At 36.5% G+C, this 18,992-nt stretch overlaps 1 protein-coding gene across 2 annotated transcripts in view; it reads left to right on the forward strand.

Annotated features, from left to right (window-relative positions):
• The window catches only part of CSMD1 (CUB and Sushi multiple domains 1), a 1,153,949-nt gene that overhangs the window by 1,098,525 nt on the left and 36,432 nt on the right, over positions 1-18,992 (forward strand). For both annotated transcript variants that reach the window (XM_068678424.1, XM_068678425.1), the window contains exons 55-57: positions 5,928-6,116; positions 9,258-9,431; positions 11,236-11,418. In XM_068678424.1, coding sequence (XP_068534525.1) covers positions 5,928-6,116; positions 9,258-9,431; positions 11,236-11,418 — 546 coding nt within the window. The remainder of the gene's footprint in view (positions 1-5,927; positions 6,117-9,257; positions 9,432-11,235; positions 11,419-18,992) is intronic.

The raw sequence follows: 18,992 nt of genomic DNA on the forward strand, positions 1-18,992 counted from the left end.
ATATCGAGCAATTACCAGTTTTGTGTATTGTTGACTTTACTATGAACTTTACTAAAATTCCATAGGCTGGAAATATTGTAATCATGCTTTTCCAAGCAGTGCCTTCCTTTTCTATATTAATTCCTTAGAATTTGTCATAAATTCTGAGTGAATTATCTACTTTTATTCATTTTGAGTAGCAGTTTCTATACTTGTTCTAGATACCAACAGTAATGCAGTATTTTTCAAATAAAAAAGTTTAAAAACACTATTAATCAGATATCAAAGTTTAAAAAAGAAACTTAACATTGTTTCTGTCAAGGAAAAAAATGGTGAGAAAGTCAGAGAAAAAGAAATGAAATACTGTGAACGATGTACGTTTTGATGATCATTCAACTTTTTAACAGAAAACTGCCTAAGGGACTCTGACAAATTCTTTTCACTTCTTTGTCCTCAAGGGTTTGAATCTACTCAGTGTGAGGTTCTGAAGTCATCAGGGCAGACTTAAAGCATTCTCCAGCTTTTCTCAACAGACTAAATTGAGAGTGCCAGAATTCATTTCCCATGTAACCCTTGACAGCTGTCATTGAGAGAAAGCAATCTCCTACTCTCACCGTGATTTACAACTGAGTCCTCAGGGTGAAAGGCAATCAGGGAAACTACTGCCTTAGTTCTGTATGCCAGCCAACTCAAATTCTTTTCTAAAGTACTCCTTACTGCAGCCCTTGTTAGCCACACCACTCTCATGTATACATATTTAAAAATTTTTAGATGGTGTTAAATGATACCCCAAGCAAAAATATGGTTATTTTTTTAGTTCAAGGGATAGTATTCTTTTACATAATCACTTTATCAGAGTTTGTGTATTCAGGTATAACTTCTTGCAGCTATATTGTTGCACAATGCACGTGCATTAAGTTTTACATTCAGTAACTATGCTGTATTTTATTTATCACTGACTTGGCTAAACAACTATTACTGGTACAAGAATGAGCACTATCACACAGACAGATTGATTCTTTGGGACTATAACAGTATTTCTTGAACACTCCATATTTCTGATCTGTACAGAAAATTAAGTTTTTCTGTTCTGCCTGTTGTGTTTCAAAGATAACCCAGTAAGAATTGCTTTTGGGTAGCTTTAGGGCAACATATCATCATGAAATAATGGTCTCTTTTCTTAATTTCTATTGCTGGCTTCACAGAAGCTAACTTGGCAGGCTTATCCATTAAAACAAAGTTTCAATTTTAAGAAGTTATATAAGGGGCATCTCTTCTGAATATATATTATATGGAAAATCTGGGGAAAGACTTGAGTAATCCATAGGATGGAAAATAAAATGAGAAAAATTACATTCCTCTATGAATGTGCAAAACCTTCAAAACATGTGTGATTTCTTTTTCAATGTTCTTTGGATTTTTGTTCTATTTGAATATAACATTCTGATACTACAATTGGAAGAATTTGGTCAAAAAGTTTTAAAAAGTTCCGTTTCAACTGAACCAGTATATATTTGAGTGCAATATATTGAGTGCAATATAAATGCACTCAAAACTAAACAAAACTAAACAAAACTAAATTGCACTGGGAAAAACATTTTTTTAAATTTGTAAAAAACATTTTTGTTCTGTCTTTTTTACAAATTATAAAATGCTATTTTACTGTTTATTTTTCTGCTTTTTACTTTTACAGTATCTTTATCTGTGTAGTAAGCTTTCACTGCTTATTTTTAAATTAAACAGCTTACCACTTACCAAAGGTTGTTAAAGAATTAGTATTTCTGGTTAAAATTCTGGTTTACCAATTCTGGTTAAAGAATTAGTAGTTTCCAATAACCTGGAGATCTCCTAACTCCCAAAAGGGAGTTCACCTTAAAGGTTTGTGCGTATTTGCAGCCCAGAAGGCCAACTGCATCCTGGGTTGCATCAACAGAGTGGGAAGCAGGTTGACGGATGTGATTGTCCCCCTCAGCTATGCCCTTTTCAGGCCCCACCTGGAGTGCTGCATCCAGGCATCCAGGTCTGGGACCCCCAGCACAAGAAAGATGTGGGGCAGTTAGAGCAGTTCCAGAGGAGGGCCACAAAGATGATCAGTATGCTGGAGCACCTCCCCTGTGAAGAAAGACTGAGAGAGCTGTGGATGTTGAGCCTGGAGAGGAGAAGGCTTCAGGGATACCTCATTGCAGCTCTTCAGTATTTAAAGGAGGTTTATAAAAAAGATGGAGAGTGACTTTTTATTCAGATAGTGATAGGACAAGGGGGAACAGTTCTAAACTAGAAGAAGGTAGGTTTAGATTAGATGTTAGGAGGAAATCCTTCACTGAGAGAATGGTAAAGCACTTGAACAGATTGTCCAGAGTCAGGGGTGTTGGAACTAGATGATCTTTAAGGACCCTTCCAACCCAAGTTGTTCAATGATAATATGATTCTATGAATCCATCTTCCTAAAAAGGAGAATGAATTCAGATCTCTGTTTCAAAGGTCTTATTCAGCCATTGTCAGTATTTTATCATTTTTTTTCTTTTCTTTTTTTAAGTCTAGTTTTAAGGAACGAGAACAAATATTTGTTTGTTTGTTTTGTTTTCTTTATTAAGGCAGTAAAATAAGTACTTACTCCCCTATAAGTAGATTTGTGAATTATGTAAAATTTAAAAATGAAAACAACAATGGTTGTCTTAATTTCTTATCTGAGCAAAATGAAACCAGGAAAAGAGTCATTTGGGGGAAAAGAAAAAGTTGGGTACATTTAAATCCAAACATTTTTTTTCAAGCACTTGATAAAAATTGTTAGGTGAAGGGCAAGCATTTAAATACCATTTTTTTCTGTGGCTTTTCAATGCTTAAGGAAATTTTTGTAAATACCACATGTAATTCCAGGAATAATATAATTCCTCCATAAATATTCCATTTTCATTCTTGAGATTTATTCATCTCTACCTTTTTGTTTCTGTGCTAGCTTTCAGATAGGAACAAACTGACTGAAAATGAATGAAACAAAAATGAATTTGAAAATGAATATGAAACTTTTAAAACTTTAATGACTTCACAAGCACTGTTTCAACTTCTATTTTAACTGTTTCTCAACAATCAAAGCCATGGTACTAGAAGTATAACCTTCTTGTATTTTACATCTAGAGCCCCTGAAAAAACATAAATGTCAAGAAACTTCATGGATGTACAAAACGAACAAACAAACAACACAAAATAAACTAAATACAAGGAGTACAGAGGCAGAGATGTGTGAGAAACTTTGAGATAACAAGAAATTAGGTAGACAATATGAATCTTATGCTATGTTATCTGCATGTAAATTTCCATACTTATATGTTTGCATAGATCAAATCTCACTGTAAATGCCCATGTACTTGTTTAAGATGTATATGACCAATTTCCAATGTTAGAGTACTGAGTTAACACAGATGTGGATATAATATGAAATGCAGACTACTTAACATGCGCCTGTACTAATGATCTGTATGGGTGCAGGCAGGAGTTTTAGTTGCACCAAGACATGGTTTCTAATAGAGTCAAGTTTAAATATGATTGATAAATTGATACTAATCCACCTTTGGAATAACACTTCTAAATTATTTTATTCCAGAGGATTTTTATGGTCATAAAAGGCAATTAAGTTCCATATGTGTTAACCCGTATGGAGACTATTTAAAGAAAAGTATGTTCTTGCTAGTAACCAATGAATAGGTATAAGTAGAATAGGAAAGTGTTATTCTGCTGTAGTTACTTCTCAGTATGCAGTTTCATCACAAAACTAGAGCATGAGCATAGGTCTCAGGAGACCTGAGTTTAGTTCTGCAACAGTACAAATATCCTGTACAACCTTAGACATCAATCTGTGATATGATGGCTCAGGTATGGGGTTATTGTTGGGGATTAAAACTGCATTACCCTGTAACAATGATTTCAGCTGAATAGACTGGGAAATAATTGCTTCTGTCTTTGAAATTAAACACATTACCCGTATTTTTAAACTAAACGGGACCTGGGCATAGAAACTTAAATGTGTCTACAACTAAATTGTTAGAAAGTTCTCCAATGTTTTATATGAACTAAGTAGCACATTCACAAGAATCCACATACAGATGTAAATTGAAATGTCAAGGAAAGCATATAAATATGTTGATACGTAGAATCTACATATAGATAGATTTATAGATTTAGTTCAGGGATATGTACGTAGAAGGCAACTTTAACCATGCAGAGAATATAGGTTAGTTCCAAATGCAGAAGCTTTACAGCAGCATCTACATAGCCCTACACAATGTCTAATTGCCTAACAAACAGGGTTAATTGGAATGCAGTGTGCATTCCTTCTGGGAGCTGTGCTAGTTTCTCTAACAAAGAATTGTAAAGTGAATGTAGACATATGAGCTCATGCAGATCTGGCTCAGTATCTTGGAAGGGCATCATGTGAGTGGGCTGTTGGCTTGACAAACTTCCTCTTGTGTCCTTGTTTTACAATGATAGGTATATTGTCTGTGACAGAACTAGACTTAGTTGACAATGATTAGTAATGATAGAAAAAGGCAATAAAAAAGAATGAAATGTATTTCTTGTGTAATGTAAAAATAATATTTTCTCTTGATAATACTCTTAAACCTTGAGATCCCTAGAAACAAGAATTTTCAGAGCTCTACGTAGCAAGTACAGAGGTATAGATTCCTACAGGCCAGTCTTTTGCAACTTCCCAAGAACACTGAGATTTTAGGACTTTGTGTTTTTGCCTGTTTTAAGGGACAGAAAAAAAGTCAGTGTTAAGGATACAAAAGTGTTCATTTTTGTCATTGAACTCCCAATGTAAACAAATATTTATGTCATCTCTTCATATCTGATTTCTTTTCAACATTTAAAGGGTTATAATACCAAATGTAAATAACTGTTGGTATTATAAAATATAAGGAAATCGATTGTAATATAAGCTAAATGCAACTCTGTTGGTGAATGATTTCATAGGATTTGGAATAAAGTAGAATGAGAACAGTTTCAATTAGGAGACTAATTATCTTTATTACCCTTCAGAAAAAAATAGATCTCCTCCATGAACCATGTCTCTTCATCAGTCTAGATAATGCCTTGTTAAGCACTTTATATGCAACATCATGATGCCTAATGTTTTTTAGACTTATCCTGTTGTGTTTTTTTCCTGTGTACTTAATTGAAATTAGATGGTACATGTATACATGAAAAGTAGATTCCTGTCACTGTTTGATGAGTAGTAACTTATAACACTAATGTTCTCACACTTAGAGAATCATAATCTTCCACCAACAAACCATCATCTGAACTTCAGGGTATAAAGGATTGGGAATGGAGGGGAGATATACCTTACATAAAAACTCAACAGTCATGTCAAAATGACTACATTTTTTTTTATTTTTTACTGATTCTGAAAAATAGCATAATGCTTTTTTGCACTTATCCTTACCCCTTCTCCACTATCAAATATTTCACTTTTCACCATGCTTTTTCTATTCTATACATTAATAGCAGAAAATGTTCTTGTTAATGTCTGAAACAATTTATCTTATTACAGGACAATCAAACAGAAAATGTTAAAGTGTTGTTTAAACTATGTACTGGTTTTCTTCTAATTTGGGTTTCTTCACATAAAAATTGCATGTAAGACCAAATGAGGTTCAGGAAGAAAAAGATTTTAAAAAAACATCCTCCATTTTCTCCTTTATCTTCCAACCACTTGTGTGTCCAAGACTGTTAGAATAACTGGAGTAAGATTAGAATGCTATTTTCAAAGCAAAAAAGATCTAAAGTCTTGATTAGTTGAGAACATATCTGATATTTAAGTCAAATAAAAATCACAGATGATATCAAACGGATAACAGTCATGAGCTGCTAGTGAAGTAACAAAGTCACTGTATCACTTCATTTATGACATTAATATGCATTGGTGATGAACACTTCTTGTCTTACAGTGGTGAACTGTTCTGATCCTGGTTTTGTGGAAAATGCTATTCGGCATGGCCAGCAGAATTATCCTGAAAGTTTCAAGTATGGAACAAGTGTGGCATACCATTGCAAGAAGGGCTTCTATCTGTTGGGCTCATCTGCTTTGACCTGTAAAGCTAATGGTTTATGGGATAGATCACTACCAAAGTGTTTGTGTAAGTATTCATTCACTTTAACACTATTCATTTAGGCTTAACCTTCTGGTTCATGATTTTTAGTCATACTAGGCGAAAAAGTGTGCGTGTGTGGTTGTATTGAGGAACAAAACTGGATTTTATGAGCAACATATTGCAAATTGTACAGCTCAGTCAGAAAACATTAAGGCAAGATGGCATGCAGCTTTTCATTGTTGATGTGAAAATGGTTTCAGAGGGAATTATTGAAATATTTTTTCAAATGTCAGAAAGCAAAGATTGTTTGCCCAATTTGGTGTATTTTTATAATATTTAAAAACAGGGAAATCTGAAGGTATTATTCATAAGTTATATTTAGGATAGATAGTGTAAAACAATTAATAATTATGATAAATATTTTTTCTCAGACCTTGTATCGTAGTAAGCATGTGAGACCGAATGTATGGAAAGCTGTGTAGGAAAATCTTGCTTAAGAGGGTCTTTTCATAACTTAACTTCGTACTTCCTCTATCACTTTTTCCTGAGGGTGGAAATCTTCAATTGTTTCCTGTAATCAGTTCATTGAGCTTCAGATCTCTAGAAAGCAACAGCTTGGCTGATTTTCATTTTCCACTGAGATATTTTTCTCCTCTGATCACTATTAATTTTCTGACACCAGGATTGCGAATTATAATGCAATTAAAGGAAATAATAAATTAAATTAAATAAAACTTAATTTGCAAATCCATCAGCTGGCTTTATTTTTCTTTTACAGAAATGTGATTGTCTTTTAAACAATTTATTATATGAATTTGTATCTACATACTAATCAGATCAATAAATATTACGAGACTAGTGAATTTATTTCTGTTTTGTGCTTGCTTCCCTCCTACTACTGTGTAACTGATACCTGCATGACTGAAACAGTTTTGTTTTGATTTTTAGAAAAATCTACACTTTCAGTATCTGTCAATCTAAAACTTGATTTTGGTCCCATTTCAGCAATGAAATAATTCAGCAATATATGACATTAAAAATACAAAATAGGTTTGCAAGATTTTTCATTTGGCAAGAATGTTTTATTGATGCTTGCATATTTCTCACTTATCTTCGTAAAACCCTGGCCCAGTGGATCCTTTCCAGGACTGGGGACAGGACAATCTTTACAGAAGGAGCAGAAGAAGATAGGGAATGTAAATCACCCATAATAGCTACCCATCTTTCCACTTGAAGCATTTTGAAAGTTTGGAAGCAATTACATGGCTTTCTGGTTTCAGGGAGAGCTCCAGGAAAGCCCTAGCTGTTCATCTGCTCAGAATAGAAGTTCCTGACCTTGCTCTGGGGACTACTGATTGAGACCCTGGGAACTTTCAAATAAGACTGGGAGGTGCCTAAATTCCTCAATCATTTACTGGATCAGCTGCTGCTAATTTGCTGCTGATAGACTGAAACACCACCTGAACCTCAAATATCTCCAGGAAAAAATTAACATTCTTTCATTGAGATAAACTCACAGTGAAATGAATAGGTCTTTTTCTATTAGAAAAATCTGTTTACCTTTTCATAGATGTAGTCTCTCAGACTCTTTTCAAGCACTGTAAAGGAGATTTAATTTTCAAAGGTTATCAGTGACAATCTCTTTAAAGTTTAAGATTGTTTTTAGGATAGGGAAAAATATACAATACTTGGAGAGGCAGGCGAGATGAATTTCAGACCCTGAGTAGACACTATGTTTACTGTGAACAATTCATATTCAAAAGTAGAAAAATAGAAATGCACTGCTCTTTTACATGCAAGGCAGTACACAAGCACCATTGCTTAGAAATGGATTATTTTCTCCTTCTTAAGCTAGGAAAATTTTATGCTACTCATTACAAATAATTATACGAACACATTAAGGTTATCTACATGATTTTTCCTCCAAAAACTCTGATGTTTCCATTAACCTCTCCTTTTCCCCCACTGCAGCTCCTTCAGAATTGTGGCAGGACTCGCATTTGCATGGTAGCGCAGCAAGCTCATTAAAGTAATTGATCTGGCTGAAAACTAAAACTAAACACTTTAATTATTGTTATTATTTCTGTGAGAGTACTGTTCAGCCAGATCAGTGTCCTGATTTAGTTACCGTTTGCCACATGAATACTTGTGCCAGCTCAAGGAAAGCAGCAGAAACACACAGCTGTGGAAGAAAAGTGGTCAGGACCATCCTTTTGGCAGAAATCCATTCTGCAGTCAGTTCGATATTATCATGGGACCAACTATAACACAAATAATTTTGATGAACATCAGAAACAATAGTCATCAGAAGTTGTTCATAATTAAGTCTTTTTTTTCTTTCTTTTAAAAATATGTTCGACACATAGGTCATATACTCAAGTAACTTTTAAGGCTTCTCAAGCTCAGTACCTCTTCCTTAAGTGTTGCCTGTTTAAGTTGAGTGACTACTACAGTTATGTAAAACATATATTTGATTTTTCTCTCTCCACTGCATGACCTAAGCTTTACACAGAAAGCATTCAGAATTTTATTTCTGCCTCACCTTAAAATGACATATGTTTCCATGTTTCCTCATATAACAGTTCTGAACTACTTGTTTGCAAGTTATTCTATACCAAAACAGTAGAGGTGATTTTTTTCTCAAACAAAATGTACACATTAACTTAAGCTGATTCATAATCACACAGAATGATGAGTAACTCATTTTCCTCTTGCTCACTTTAGAGCAACACATTGCTCAAATAATAATACAGATTGTTGTTATTATTTTTATTTATTTGTACTACCTAAACTGCCTCTAGTTATTTCATAGGTATGATAAAGCTACTTAACATTACTATATCTGTAATAAAGATGCACACTGAAACATTAAACTTTTGTTTCTTGTTTCCTAGCCTTAACAGAAAAGAGCTGTGTAGTTTGTAGGTGAGGACAATGAATAGAAATGAATGAGGAAGGAGAGTTCTGTATAACTCCAGGGAAAGCTGGGTAGTTAGTTTTACATATAATTTCTATACCAAGTATTATGAAGTAAGTGATCTACAGTGACAGTGAAACTTAAAATATGAAAGAGCAGAAATCCAGAAATAAGTTTATTTTGTGCACTGGCTTTATACATAATGGTTATAATATGCTTATTTTGTGCCATAAAAATATCTTACAATATTGTGCTTTTTCCTCCTCCAGCCATTTCTTGTGGACATCCTGGGGTACCTGCCAATGCAGTTCTTTCAGGAGATAAATTTACATATGGCTCCATAATTCACTATTCTTGCACAGCGGGTCGAAGGCTCATAGGAAATTCTACAAGGGAGTGCCAAGAAGATAGCCACTGGAGTGGGACTCTCCCTCACTGTTCAGGTAGTTGTACAAACCACCTTGTAATTACATGAATAAGGGTATTCTCAAGCAATTTTAACTGGAGTTAGATATTTGTGGTGTGGGTTTTTTGTTTGTTTGTTAGTTTGTTTTTCCAGTTATCTTTTAATTTCACCAAAAGCCACTCAGATAAATTATAACCATTTATCGAAATATTTGAAAAAATTTGCTCCAATTCTCTTTGTCATTACTGTAGTACCTTTGCTCTTTAGTTAGATGACACAATTGGATGCTGCAGTAAGTAGATGGACAAAACACTGTTTAAAACTGAGTTGTTCTTTATATGTATGCATTTATTCACTATTGTGTAAATATATATTGTTACATATAAAAATGTTGATTAAAAAACACCACGGCAAATGTACTGGCTGGTAAACTTCCTTATGTTCGTTTTTGCGCTTACAGGAAAAGTGAAAAACTTGCCGTTCTTTATTAGTATGGCAATGTGCAAATATCATAAACCTCTGCAGTGTTTTTAGTGCTGACAGGAAGTTCATGAACAGTTTATTCCCCCCCAGACTAACTATGCAAATTTCGAAGGAGCCATAAAACATTGCATGTTTTAGTTGAAGTCAAGAGTTCAGATGAGGATTGGCTACTAAGTACATCCACCGCATAGTAATAAGTTTTATAACAGAAACAAGCCTATACACTACAGAATACAAGAAAGCAATTACCTGTAAAGTTGTGGAAGAAAATTGTCTAATGAGAAAATTGTTCCATTATTGCTCATTATAAAATCTTTTTATATCTTCCCTTAAGCCCACCTGATTCAGTGTGGTTCAATTCAGATTTGACCATTATTCATTAATTCAAATAGGTGTAAGATATTTAAATTTTGTACTCTTATTTAGAGTTCTTGGACAACAGTCCATTCACAAACTGACTCTTGTAAAGACGCAGAACAGAATTTGAAGCACTGTGGAAAGGAAGCAAATTTAAATCACTCACATATCCTTTCTGCTCTCTATTGCTTAAAGAAGAACGTTTAATTAGAGTCTTCTCACAGCTCTAGGGCTCATTGCTCTCTTGGTCTTTATGCCTAAACCTGAAAGAAATCTCTGCAGGACAGTCATATGGATAATTTCCACACAGAATTGGACTTTTCTTGCTTATCTTAAGCTCAGGTTTATGTCAGTCACCTTTTTGTCCAGTAAAAGTTGCCAGATCTGAGATTTCATCAAGACTTTAAAATTTTAAATGTCAGAACCCTCTGGTGCTATTACCCAACATTTCCTACCATGAGGGAGATTCTTATTCTGGTGGAAAGAAATTCTAATCTGTAGCAATTGAGACTCTTCAGATAACAGTCCTCAGTATGATAATATTTTTAGAGACTTTTTATAGACTTGTGTCTGTATTATAAAAATATAGATTTTTTAACCATGAAAGAGTACTGTCATCATCCCATCAGAAACAAAAACATATCTAGTGCAACTAAAACATTGTTACTGATGCAGAATTTAATTTTCTAAGTTTGATTTTGGTCTGACACCCTCTTGTAAACAAGGGGATTCTGTAGGTATTCCTGTGTAAATTACTTTTTCTCTCTCATTTATATCAAATTCTATGTTTAGGTCTGTTTACGTCTGAGATAAGAAGTAGGTTAAAAATACATGCCATTTTCATCTTTGGTTTTATGACACCTGGAAGAAAAGTTATTGACTGTAATAGAAACAATCCAGTTAGTAGTACTATTCACAAGAGAATACAGTACCACTACCACAACAGAGAATAGTTGTGTATAACTTCTGTACCACTAATTCTTCTGTGTTGTTTTTTATAGGAAATAATCCTGGCTATTGTGATGATCCAGGAATACCAGCTCATGGGTCTAGACTAGGGGATGAGTTCAAAATAAAAAGTCTGCTACGTTTCTCCTGTGAAATGGGTTATCAGCTGAGAGGATCTGCAGAACGAACATGCCTGCTTAATAGTTCTTGGTCAGGTATACAGCCTGTGTGTGAAGGTAGGTATTGATGACACCATTGGCATTTATGACACCACTGAATAACCTTAATAATGAAATTTTATTATTTAATTAGAAAGAAAATTATATGATGAAAAATATGCTTTCAAATTTCTCTGCAGAAATTTGATACAATTTGCAAGCATTTAATGCTTTGTTTAAAAACCTAAGTCCAAACTAAGTGTATATTGGAGTGTATATTTATAAATATATTTATATATAAATATATAAAAATATATAAGTATATTTTTATTTTTGGAGTGTATATTTTTTATTAAAAAAATCCTTGAGAAAATAATTCAATAAACAAATAATGAGACTGGAAATAGAGAATAGATATCTAAGTTAAAAGTAAAATTAAATGGTACTGATTGAAAATATGAAAATGGAGTGATAAGTAAATCTGTCATCCATCTTCTAGCAATACAGTATTTTCATATTATCTTTCTGTGTAGTGTCTATACATCAAGGACTGAACAAATGAAAAAATAATGTTGTGTTCTTAACTAAGTACAAATAAACAAATATTTCTCTACATAAATTAGACAATTTTTATGAAAGAGATTGTTTTTATGCTAGCTATTTCAGAATAAAAGCAACAAAGAATATTTCTGGAAAACACAGTTAAGAATAAAATTTAAAAATATATAATAAAAAACTTTTATTCTTTATATGCACTGTCTCAATTGAAAACCAGTAATGGAAGACTAAAGTTTTAAAATGACTTCTTCCTTTCCAAGAATGCTTGAAAAGTTAGTTTATCTAATACATTGGAGTTGATGGATTCTGTACTATCTTGTCTGCTATACTAAATTATCAACTGGCAGATAGGATAAAATATCTTTAACAAATTCATGATGATTTTGCTTAGGAATTTTATCACAGTCTCCTCATGTAACAATGTTTTTTTTTCAGTATCCTTCAGCACAGACTGGTTCTCTGTCAGTGTAGATATCACCACAGCTATTTTGAAATGTCAGTGGGCACAGGATCAATATTTACAGTAGAAAATATAAGTTGTTCAATGTCCTTTCTTCTGTCCCTGCATGAAGACATTAAGTATGGCAGCAAGCAGTGACAATCAGTGTTGTGTGAAATGCTGCTGTTTTTGTTACTTTTTTTTTTTCTTTTTCTTCAACATTATGTTTCCATTAAGAAAAAAAAAAAAAAAGAAACCTTTCTTTCCATTTTTCTCTTCTGCTTGGATTGTTTAGTATAAGTAACAAAGAGATTAGGAGGAGACCATCTCTTAGGCTGTACACTCTGTGTGTAATGCATGCCACAGTAACAAGATGGGGGTTTCCAAACCCTCTGAGTTTATAACTGGCTTTATCTCAGCTTGCCAATAAACACAGTTGAGATTTTTTCCACCCGTCAGGAAGTCACACATTGGATAAGATCTTAGTGTGTTAATCCTTTTCTTTGAATCTGTGATTGTTTGAGTGATTGTGTGCCAATTTTCAAGAGGGGTAAGAAAGAAGACCCTAGCAATTACAGGCCGGTCAGTCTCACATCAGTGCCTGGTGAAATTATGGAGAAGATGATTCTTGAAGTTATTGAAGTGCACTTGGGGGACAATGCAATCATTGGTCCCAGGCAACATGGGTTCATGAGGGGTAGGTCCTGCCTAACAAAGGTCCTGCCTTTTATGATAAGATCAACCTTCTAGTCAATCAAAGAAAAACAGCTGTTGTGATCTTTTTGGACTTCAGCAAAGCTTTTGACATAGTTTCCCATAGGATCCTACTGGACAAAATGTCCAGCATACAATTTAACAGAAACATCATACTATGGGTGAGCAATTGGCTGACGAACAGGGCTCAAAGTGTTGTGGTAAATGGGGCCACATCTGGCTGGCCCCATTGGCTGGTCACTAGTGGAGTCCCTCAAGGCTCCATTTTAGGGCCAGTCCTCTTCAATGTCTTTATAAATGATTTGGATATAGGACTAGAAGGTGTTCTGAGCAAATTTGCCAACACCAAATCTGGAGGAGTTGTGGACTTTGATGAGGGTGGAAAGGCCTTGCAGAGAGACCTGGACAGGTTGGAGAGCTGGGCGATCACCAACCACATGAAGTTTAACAACAGCAAGTGCCGGGTCCTGCACCTGGGATGGGGCAACCCTGGCTATACATACAGACTGGGTGACGAGATGCTGGGAGGGATCTGGGGGTTGTAGTTAACAGCAAGTTGAATATGAGCCAGCAGTGTGCCCTGGCAGCCAGGAGGGCCAACCGTATCCTGGGATGTATCAAGCACAGCATCACTAGTCGGTTGAGGGAGGTAATTGTCCCGCTCTACTCTGCGCTGGTGCGGCCTCACCTCAAGTACTGTGTGCAGTCTTGTACTGTGGGCACCACAGTACAAGAAGGACATTAAACTGTTGGAGGGTGTCCAGAGGAGGGCGACAAAGATGGTGAAGGGCCTAGAGGGGAAGATGTATGAGGAGCGGCTGAGGGCACTGGGCCTGTTCAGCCTGGAGAAGAGGAGGCTGAGGGGGGACCTCATCATGGTCTGTAACTTCCTTGCAAGGGGGAGTGGAGAGGCAGGTGACCTATTCTCTGTAAACACCAGTGATAGGACCTGCAGGAATGGTGTTAAGCTGAGGCAGGGAAAGTTTAGGCTGGACATCAGGAAGAGGTTCTTCACCAAGAGGGTAGTTGCACACTGGAAGAGGCTCCCCAAGCATGTAGTCACTGCACCAAGCCTGTCTGAATTTAAAAAGCGATTGGACTGTGCACTTAGTCACATGGTTTAAACTTTTGGGCAGACCTGTGTGGTGCCAGGAGTTGGGCTTGATGATCTTTATGGGTCCCTTCCAACTTGGGATATTCTATGATTCTATGATTTGGCACGTGCTAAATAAATTGATATACATCACTACAGACCCCAAAATGCGTATAAAACCCAAGAATATTTACAAGGTTTCCTGTCAATGCATATTATCCCATAGGCAGAAAAGAAGAAGGAAGGAAGGGAACTACTAAAATTACCATTTGCTGAAAGTTACATCAGAATTGATAACGCTGGCTCCATGCCAGTTCTGGCATTGCCATTATTATTGTATTGCCTTTACTGAATGTCATGCCTGTACAGAATCAAGAAAGAACCTGTACAGAACCAAGAAGATCTGCACAAATGGAACTAAAATCAAAGAACTAAACATAGAATCGTAGAAATGAAGTAGCAGCTGGCAGTGAAATCAACAAAAAACATGGCATTTCTGTTAGTAATCTCTACTGTCTTCAGGCTTTGGGATGACAATTTGCAATAAAAAGGGCTGTCTTATCCTTTTGGGATTCGTCATATCAGGGTTCTGTCTGTAGACTGATTTCACTTATGTCCAGAAAGAGACAGGATCTTTGACTATCACATTGGGATTCCTTATCCGAGGAGGTAACCTAAAGCTGTGAATAATGGATAAACACCAGTATCTATATTTTTCATTTATCTCTTTTCCTTACATTTTACTTTAATATTTGGGGTGCCAGTTGTATCCATGTCATTTAACAACAATTTGCAATCAACTTATTTTATACTCCTAAGGAAATTTATGTTATACATTACATATTGGTGGTCAGTTACCCATGTGTAAAACAAAAGCACTTGTGTCTGCTTCTGTTTTGATTATCTGTTATGAAGCATATTTCAGCTAAAAAAATCCAGTGTATATTCTATTTTTATTTTCTTGGCTGAGGTTTTAGTGGGTTATAGGAGACTATTGCTCAATATATCTTGTTCAGTAGAGATCATAGGAGTTGTGGTTCTCTAATAGCAAAAGCAAAAGTAATTTAAAACATTGCTGCAGTAAAGTTTGCAGTGAGCAGTTACAGGTCAGTGCATACATAGTCTTTACAGAGTACTTCACACAACCCTTTTGAGTTCAGAATTAGGTCAGCCAAATCTGTAGTAAATACTGTATAGCTAGAATACAGTTGTATCACATTGTGTGATTACTGAGTGCCTTAGTAATTCAAAGCAAATCTAAAGACAAATCTTTAAAGTTTTGTCTGTACCAAAAGTACAGATGATTTAAGAGCAGACTGGAATGCCTACAAAGCAACCAGGACCATACAGAGACAACTGTAACAGTCCTACAGCAGAGAAAAGCAGGGAGTCTGGTATTGTATTTCTGTCTAGCCAGCAAAATGATGAAGTTGAAGTAATTATGAGAAATACACATCTTCCTTTTTACTCCTATCTGAAGGCCATAATAATAATTTTAACTTGGTAGACCTTCCATGTCATTTTAAAATCATGATTTTACAGTAACAGCAATAGTAACAATAATAAAACAGTGGAAGTTAAAGTGTTCTTTCTGTTATGAAACTTCTTAGAAGGATTTGTATAAGCTTAGTTATGATAGGTTAGTGATTGCATGCTCCTGTTGGTATGGTTGAACAATACCATGATCACAAAATCAAAGTTAAATGTATCTAAGGCTATTTTCTATGTACAGGTACTTTCATTGGTGAATATAAAGAGAGCGTAGTTCATGGAAATGAAGATAACAAAAGCTATGCCAGTTTCCTGAAGGAGTTAGAGTGTTTTAAAACTTAAGGTTTAAAAGCTGTGCACACTTTCTTTGATCATTCCATATTGACAATTGTGTATCACCACCAACATAGTTCACTTTATGCTTCCTGCTATTACTTCCACTCATGACAGAAGTTTCAAATTCCATCCTACTGAATTTTTCTCTTCAAAATTTTAAATGTGAAAAGTGAATAAAGCCTCATTTAAAAAAAAAAAAAAAAAAGACATTTATGAATGATTGCAGACATCAGTAATAGTCTTCATTATCTTGAGAGTCATCACACAGCACTTGCAGGGCAAGCAGGCTATCAGGCCCAGTCAGCATGGGTTTATGAAAGGCAGGTCCTGCTTGACGAACCTGATCTTCTTCTATGACAAAGTGGTCTACCTTGACTTCAGCAAGGCTTTTGACACCGTTTCCCACAGCATTCTCCTCAAGAAACTGGCTGCTCGTGGCTTGGACTGGCGCACACTTCGTTGGGTTGGAAACTGGCTGGATAGCCGGGCCCAAAGAGTCGTGGTAAATGGAGTCAAGTCCAGTTGGAGGCCAGTCACTAGCGGCGTTCCCCAGGGCTTGGTGCTGGGGCCGGTCCTCTTTAATATCTTCATCAATGATCTGGACGAGGGCATTGAGTGCACCCTCAGTAAGTTTGCAGATGACACCAAGTTAGGTGCGTGTGTCGATCCGCTTCAGGGTAGGAAGGCTCTGCAGGAGGGTCTGGATAGGCTGAACCGATGGGCTGAGGTCAACTGTATGAAGTTTAACAAGGCCATGTGCCGAGTCCTCTACCTGGGGCGCAATAACCCCAAGCAGAGCTACAGGCTGGGACATGAGTAGTTGGAGAGCTGCCAGGCAGAGAAGGACCTGGGAGTGATGGTTGATAGTCGGCTGAATATGAGCCAGCAGTGTGCTCAGGTGGCCAAGAAGGCCAACAGCATCCTGGCTTGCATAAGAAACAGTGTGACCAGCAGGGCTAGGGAGGTGATCGTCCCCCTGTACTGGGCTCTGGTGAGGCTGCACCTCGAGTACTGTGTTCAGTTTTGGGCCCCTCGCTACAAGAAGGACATCGAGGTGCTTGAGCGGGTCCAGAGAAGGGCAACCAAGCTGGTGAGGGGCCTGGAGAACAAGTCCTATGAGGAGTGGCTGAGTGAGCTGGGCTTGTTCAGCCTGGAGAAGAGGAGGCTCAGGGATGACCTTATCACTCTCCATAGGTACCTTAAAGGAGGCTGTAGTGAGGTGGGGGTTGGTCTGTTCTCCCACGTGCCTGGTGACAGGACGAGGGGGAATGGGCTTAAGTTGTGCCAGGGGAGTTTTAGGTTGGATCTTAGGAAGAACTTCTTTACCAAAAGGGTTGTTAGACATTGGAACAGGCTGCCCAGGGAAGTGGTGGAGTCACCATCCCTGGAAGTCTTTAAAAGACGTTTAGATGTAGAGCTTAGGGATATGGTTTAGTGGGGACTGTTAGTGTTAGGTCAGAGGTTAGACTCGATGATCTTGAGGTTTCTTCCAACCTAGAAATTCTGTGATTCCGTGATTCTGTGATTTTTTTTTTTTTGGCAAATTATGTTTAACAGAATCCTGTAATCTAAAACTATTAAATTATAACTGTTATTCTGGAGGCCACCCAGTTGGAAAGCAGTTTTGCAGAAAAGGACCTGGGAATCGTGGTTGACACCAATCTGAACATGAGCCAACAATATGGCCTTGCTGCAAAGAACGATAATGATAATCTTGGCTTCATTATGGAAAGTATCCCCAGCAGGTCACAAGAGGTGATCCTCTACTCAGGTGAGGCCACACCTGGAATGCTGTGTCCAGTATTCAGGCTCCCCTATTAAAGAGAGACATGGACATACTTGAAAGAGTCCAATAAGGGCCACAGAGATTATTAAAGGACTGGAGTACTTCTATGAAGAGAAGCTGAAAGAGTTGGGACTGTTTAGCATGGAAAAGAGAAAGCTCAGGGGAGATCATATCAGTGTATATAAGCATCCAAGTTTTCCTAATGCAGGTCAGTGTTTTACCTTGACCAGTATCTGCAAATGGTCTCTAATTTGTTTTGTCAGATTCCTGACAAATTTCTGACTGGAATTCCTCCAGTTCAATAAGAAAGAAGGAGCAACAGTTTCTACACCATACTGCTGTGTAGTAAATGTAGCCCTACCACCTCCTAACACCTCTTGGCAGGTTGTTAGAGAAGCCTGCAATAAAAAAGTGAAGTTAATTTTGTGAAAGAGGGGAGGAAAATTGTTGTTGTAATATTTGTGCATTTGTCTCTGTCCAAATCAATTTCAATTAGCAATGTTTTATATTAATGTCCTCCAAGTTGAGTCTGTTAGGCCCACCATGGTAATTGGTAAGCAATTCCTCTGTCTTTTTCCTGACCCATGAGCTTTGGCATCCTTCCCTCTGAGGATGGGGAGTGCTTGAGCAGCTGGGTGGGCATTTGGCTGTTAGCCAGATTTATCCCATGACTTTATTCCAAGCCGTTAAATTTAATCTTATATTTGATTATATCATTAGGTTAGACCGAACATTTAACACCTTTAAAGACTGTGTGTGTGTGTGTGTGTGTGTGCACGCATGCACATGTTGTAGGAAGAGAAGAAACTCTTGCCAGCTCTTGAAACCTCTGGTAGAGTCATCTTAAGTATGTTCTTTCAGTCTCACGAACCAATTCAAGCTTCATGGAAGACTGAATGAAAGAGTTTGATTTATCTCTCCCAAACTCTTGATTAACACTGCTAATCACTTAACCTCATGCTATTTTTATTTTATTCGTATGAAGAGGAGTAATGTCTGCCCAGGACTGGAATTTTATGATACTTTTGACAGTGTCTTCTCTGCAGAGATGGTCAAATAAAGATGCCTTACAGAAATGTTAGGAAAAATAATTAAACAAGCAAGCAAGCAAGCAAACAAAGAGACAAATTCTTCTCCCATGATTGTCTGGTCTGCTGGCAAAAAAAAAACAACACCTTAATAAAAGTAAACCACTTTCTAAATCTCAGATATATGAAGCTGAAACATCATCATTG

The sequence above is a fragment of the Anas acuta genome, chromosome 3 (assembly GCF_963932015.1).
Source record: "Anas acuta chromosome 3, bAnaAcu1.1, whole genome shotgun sequence".
Lineage (NCBI taxonomy): Eukaryota > Metazoa > Chordata > Aves > Anseriformes > Anatidae > Anas > Anas acuta.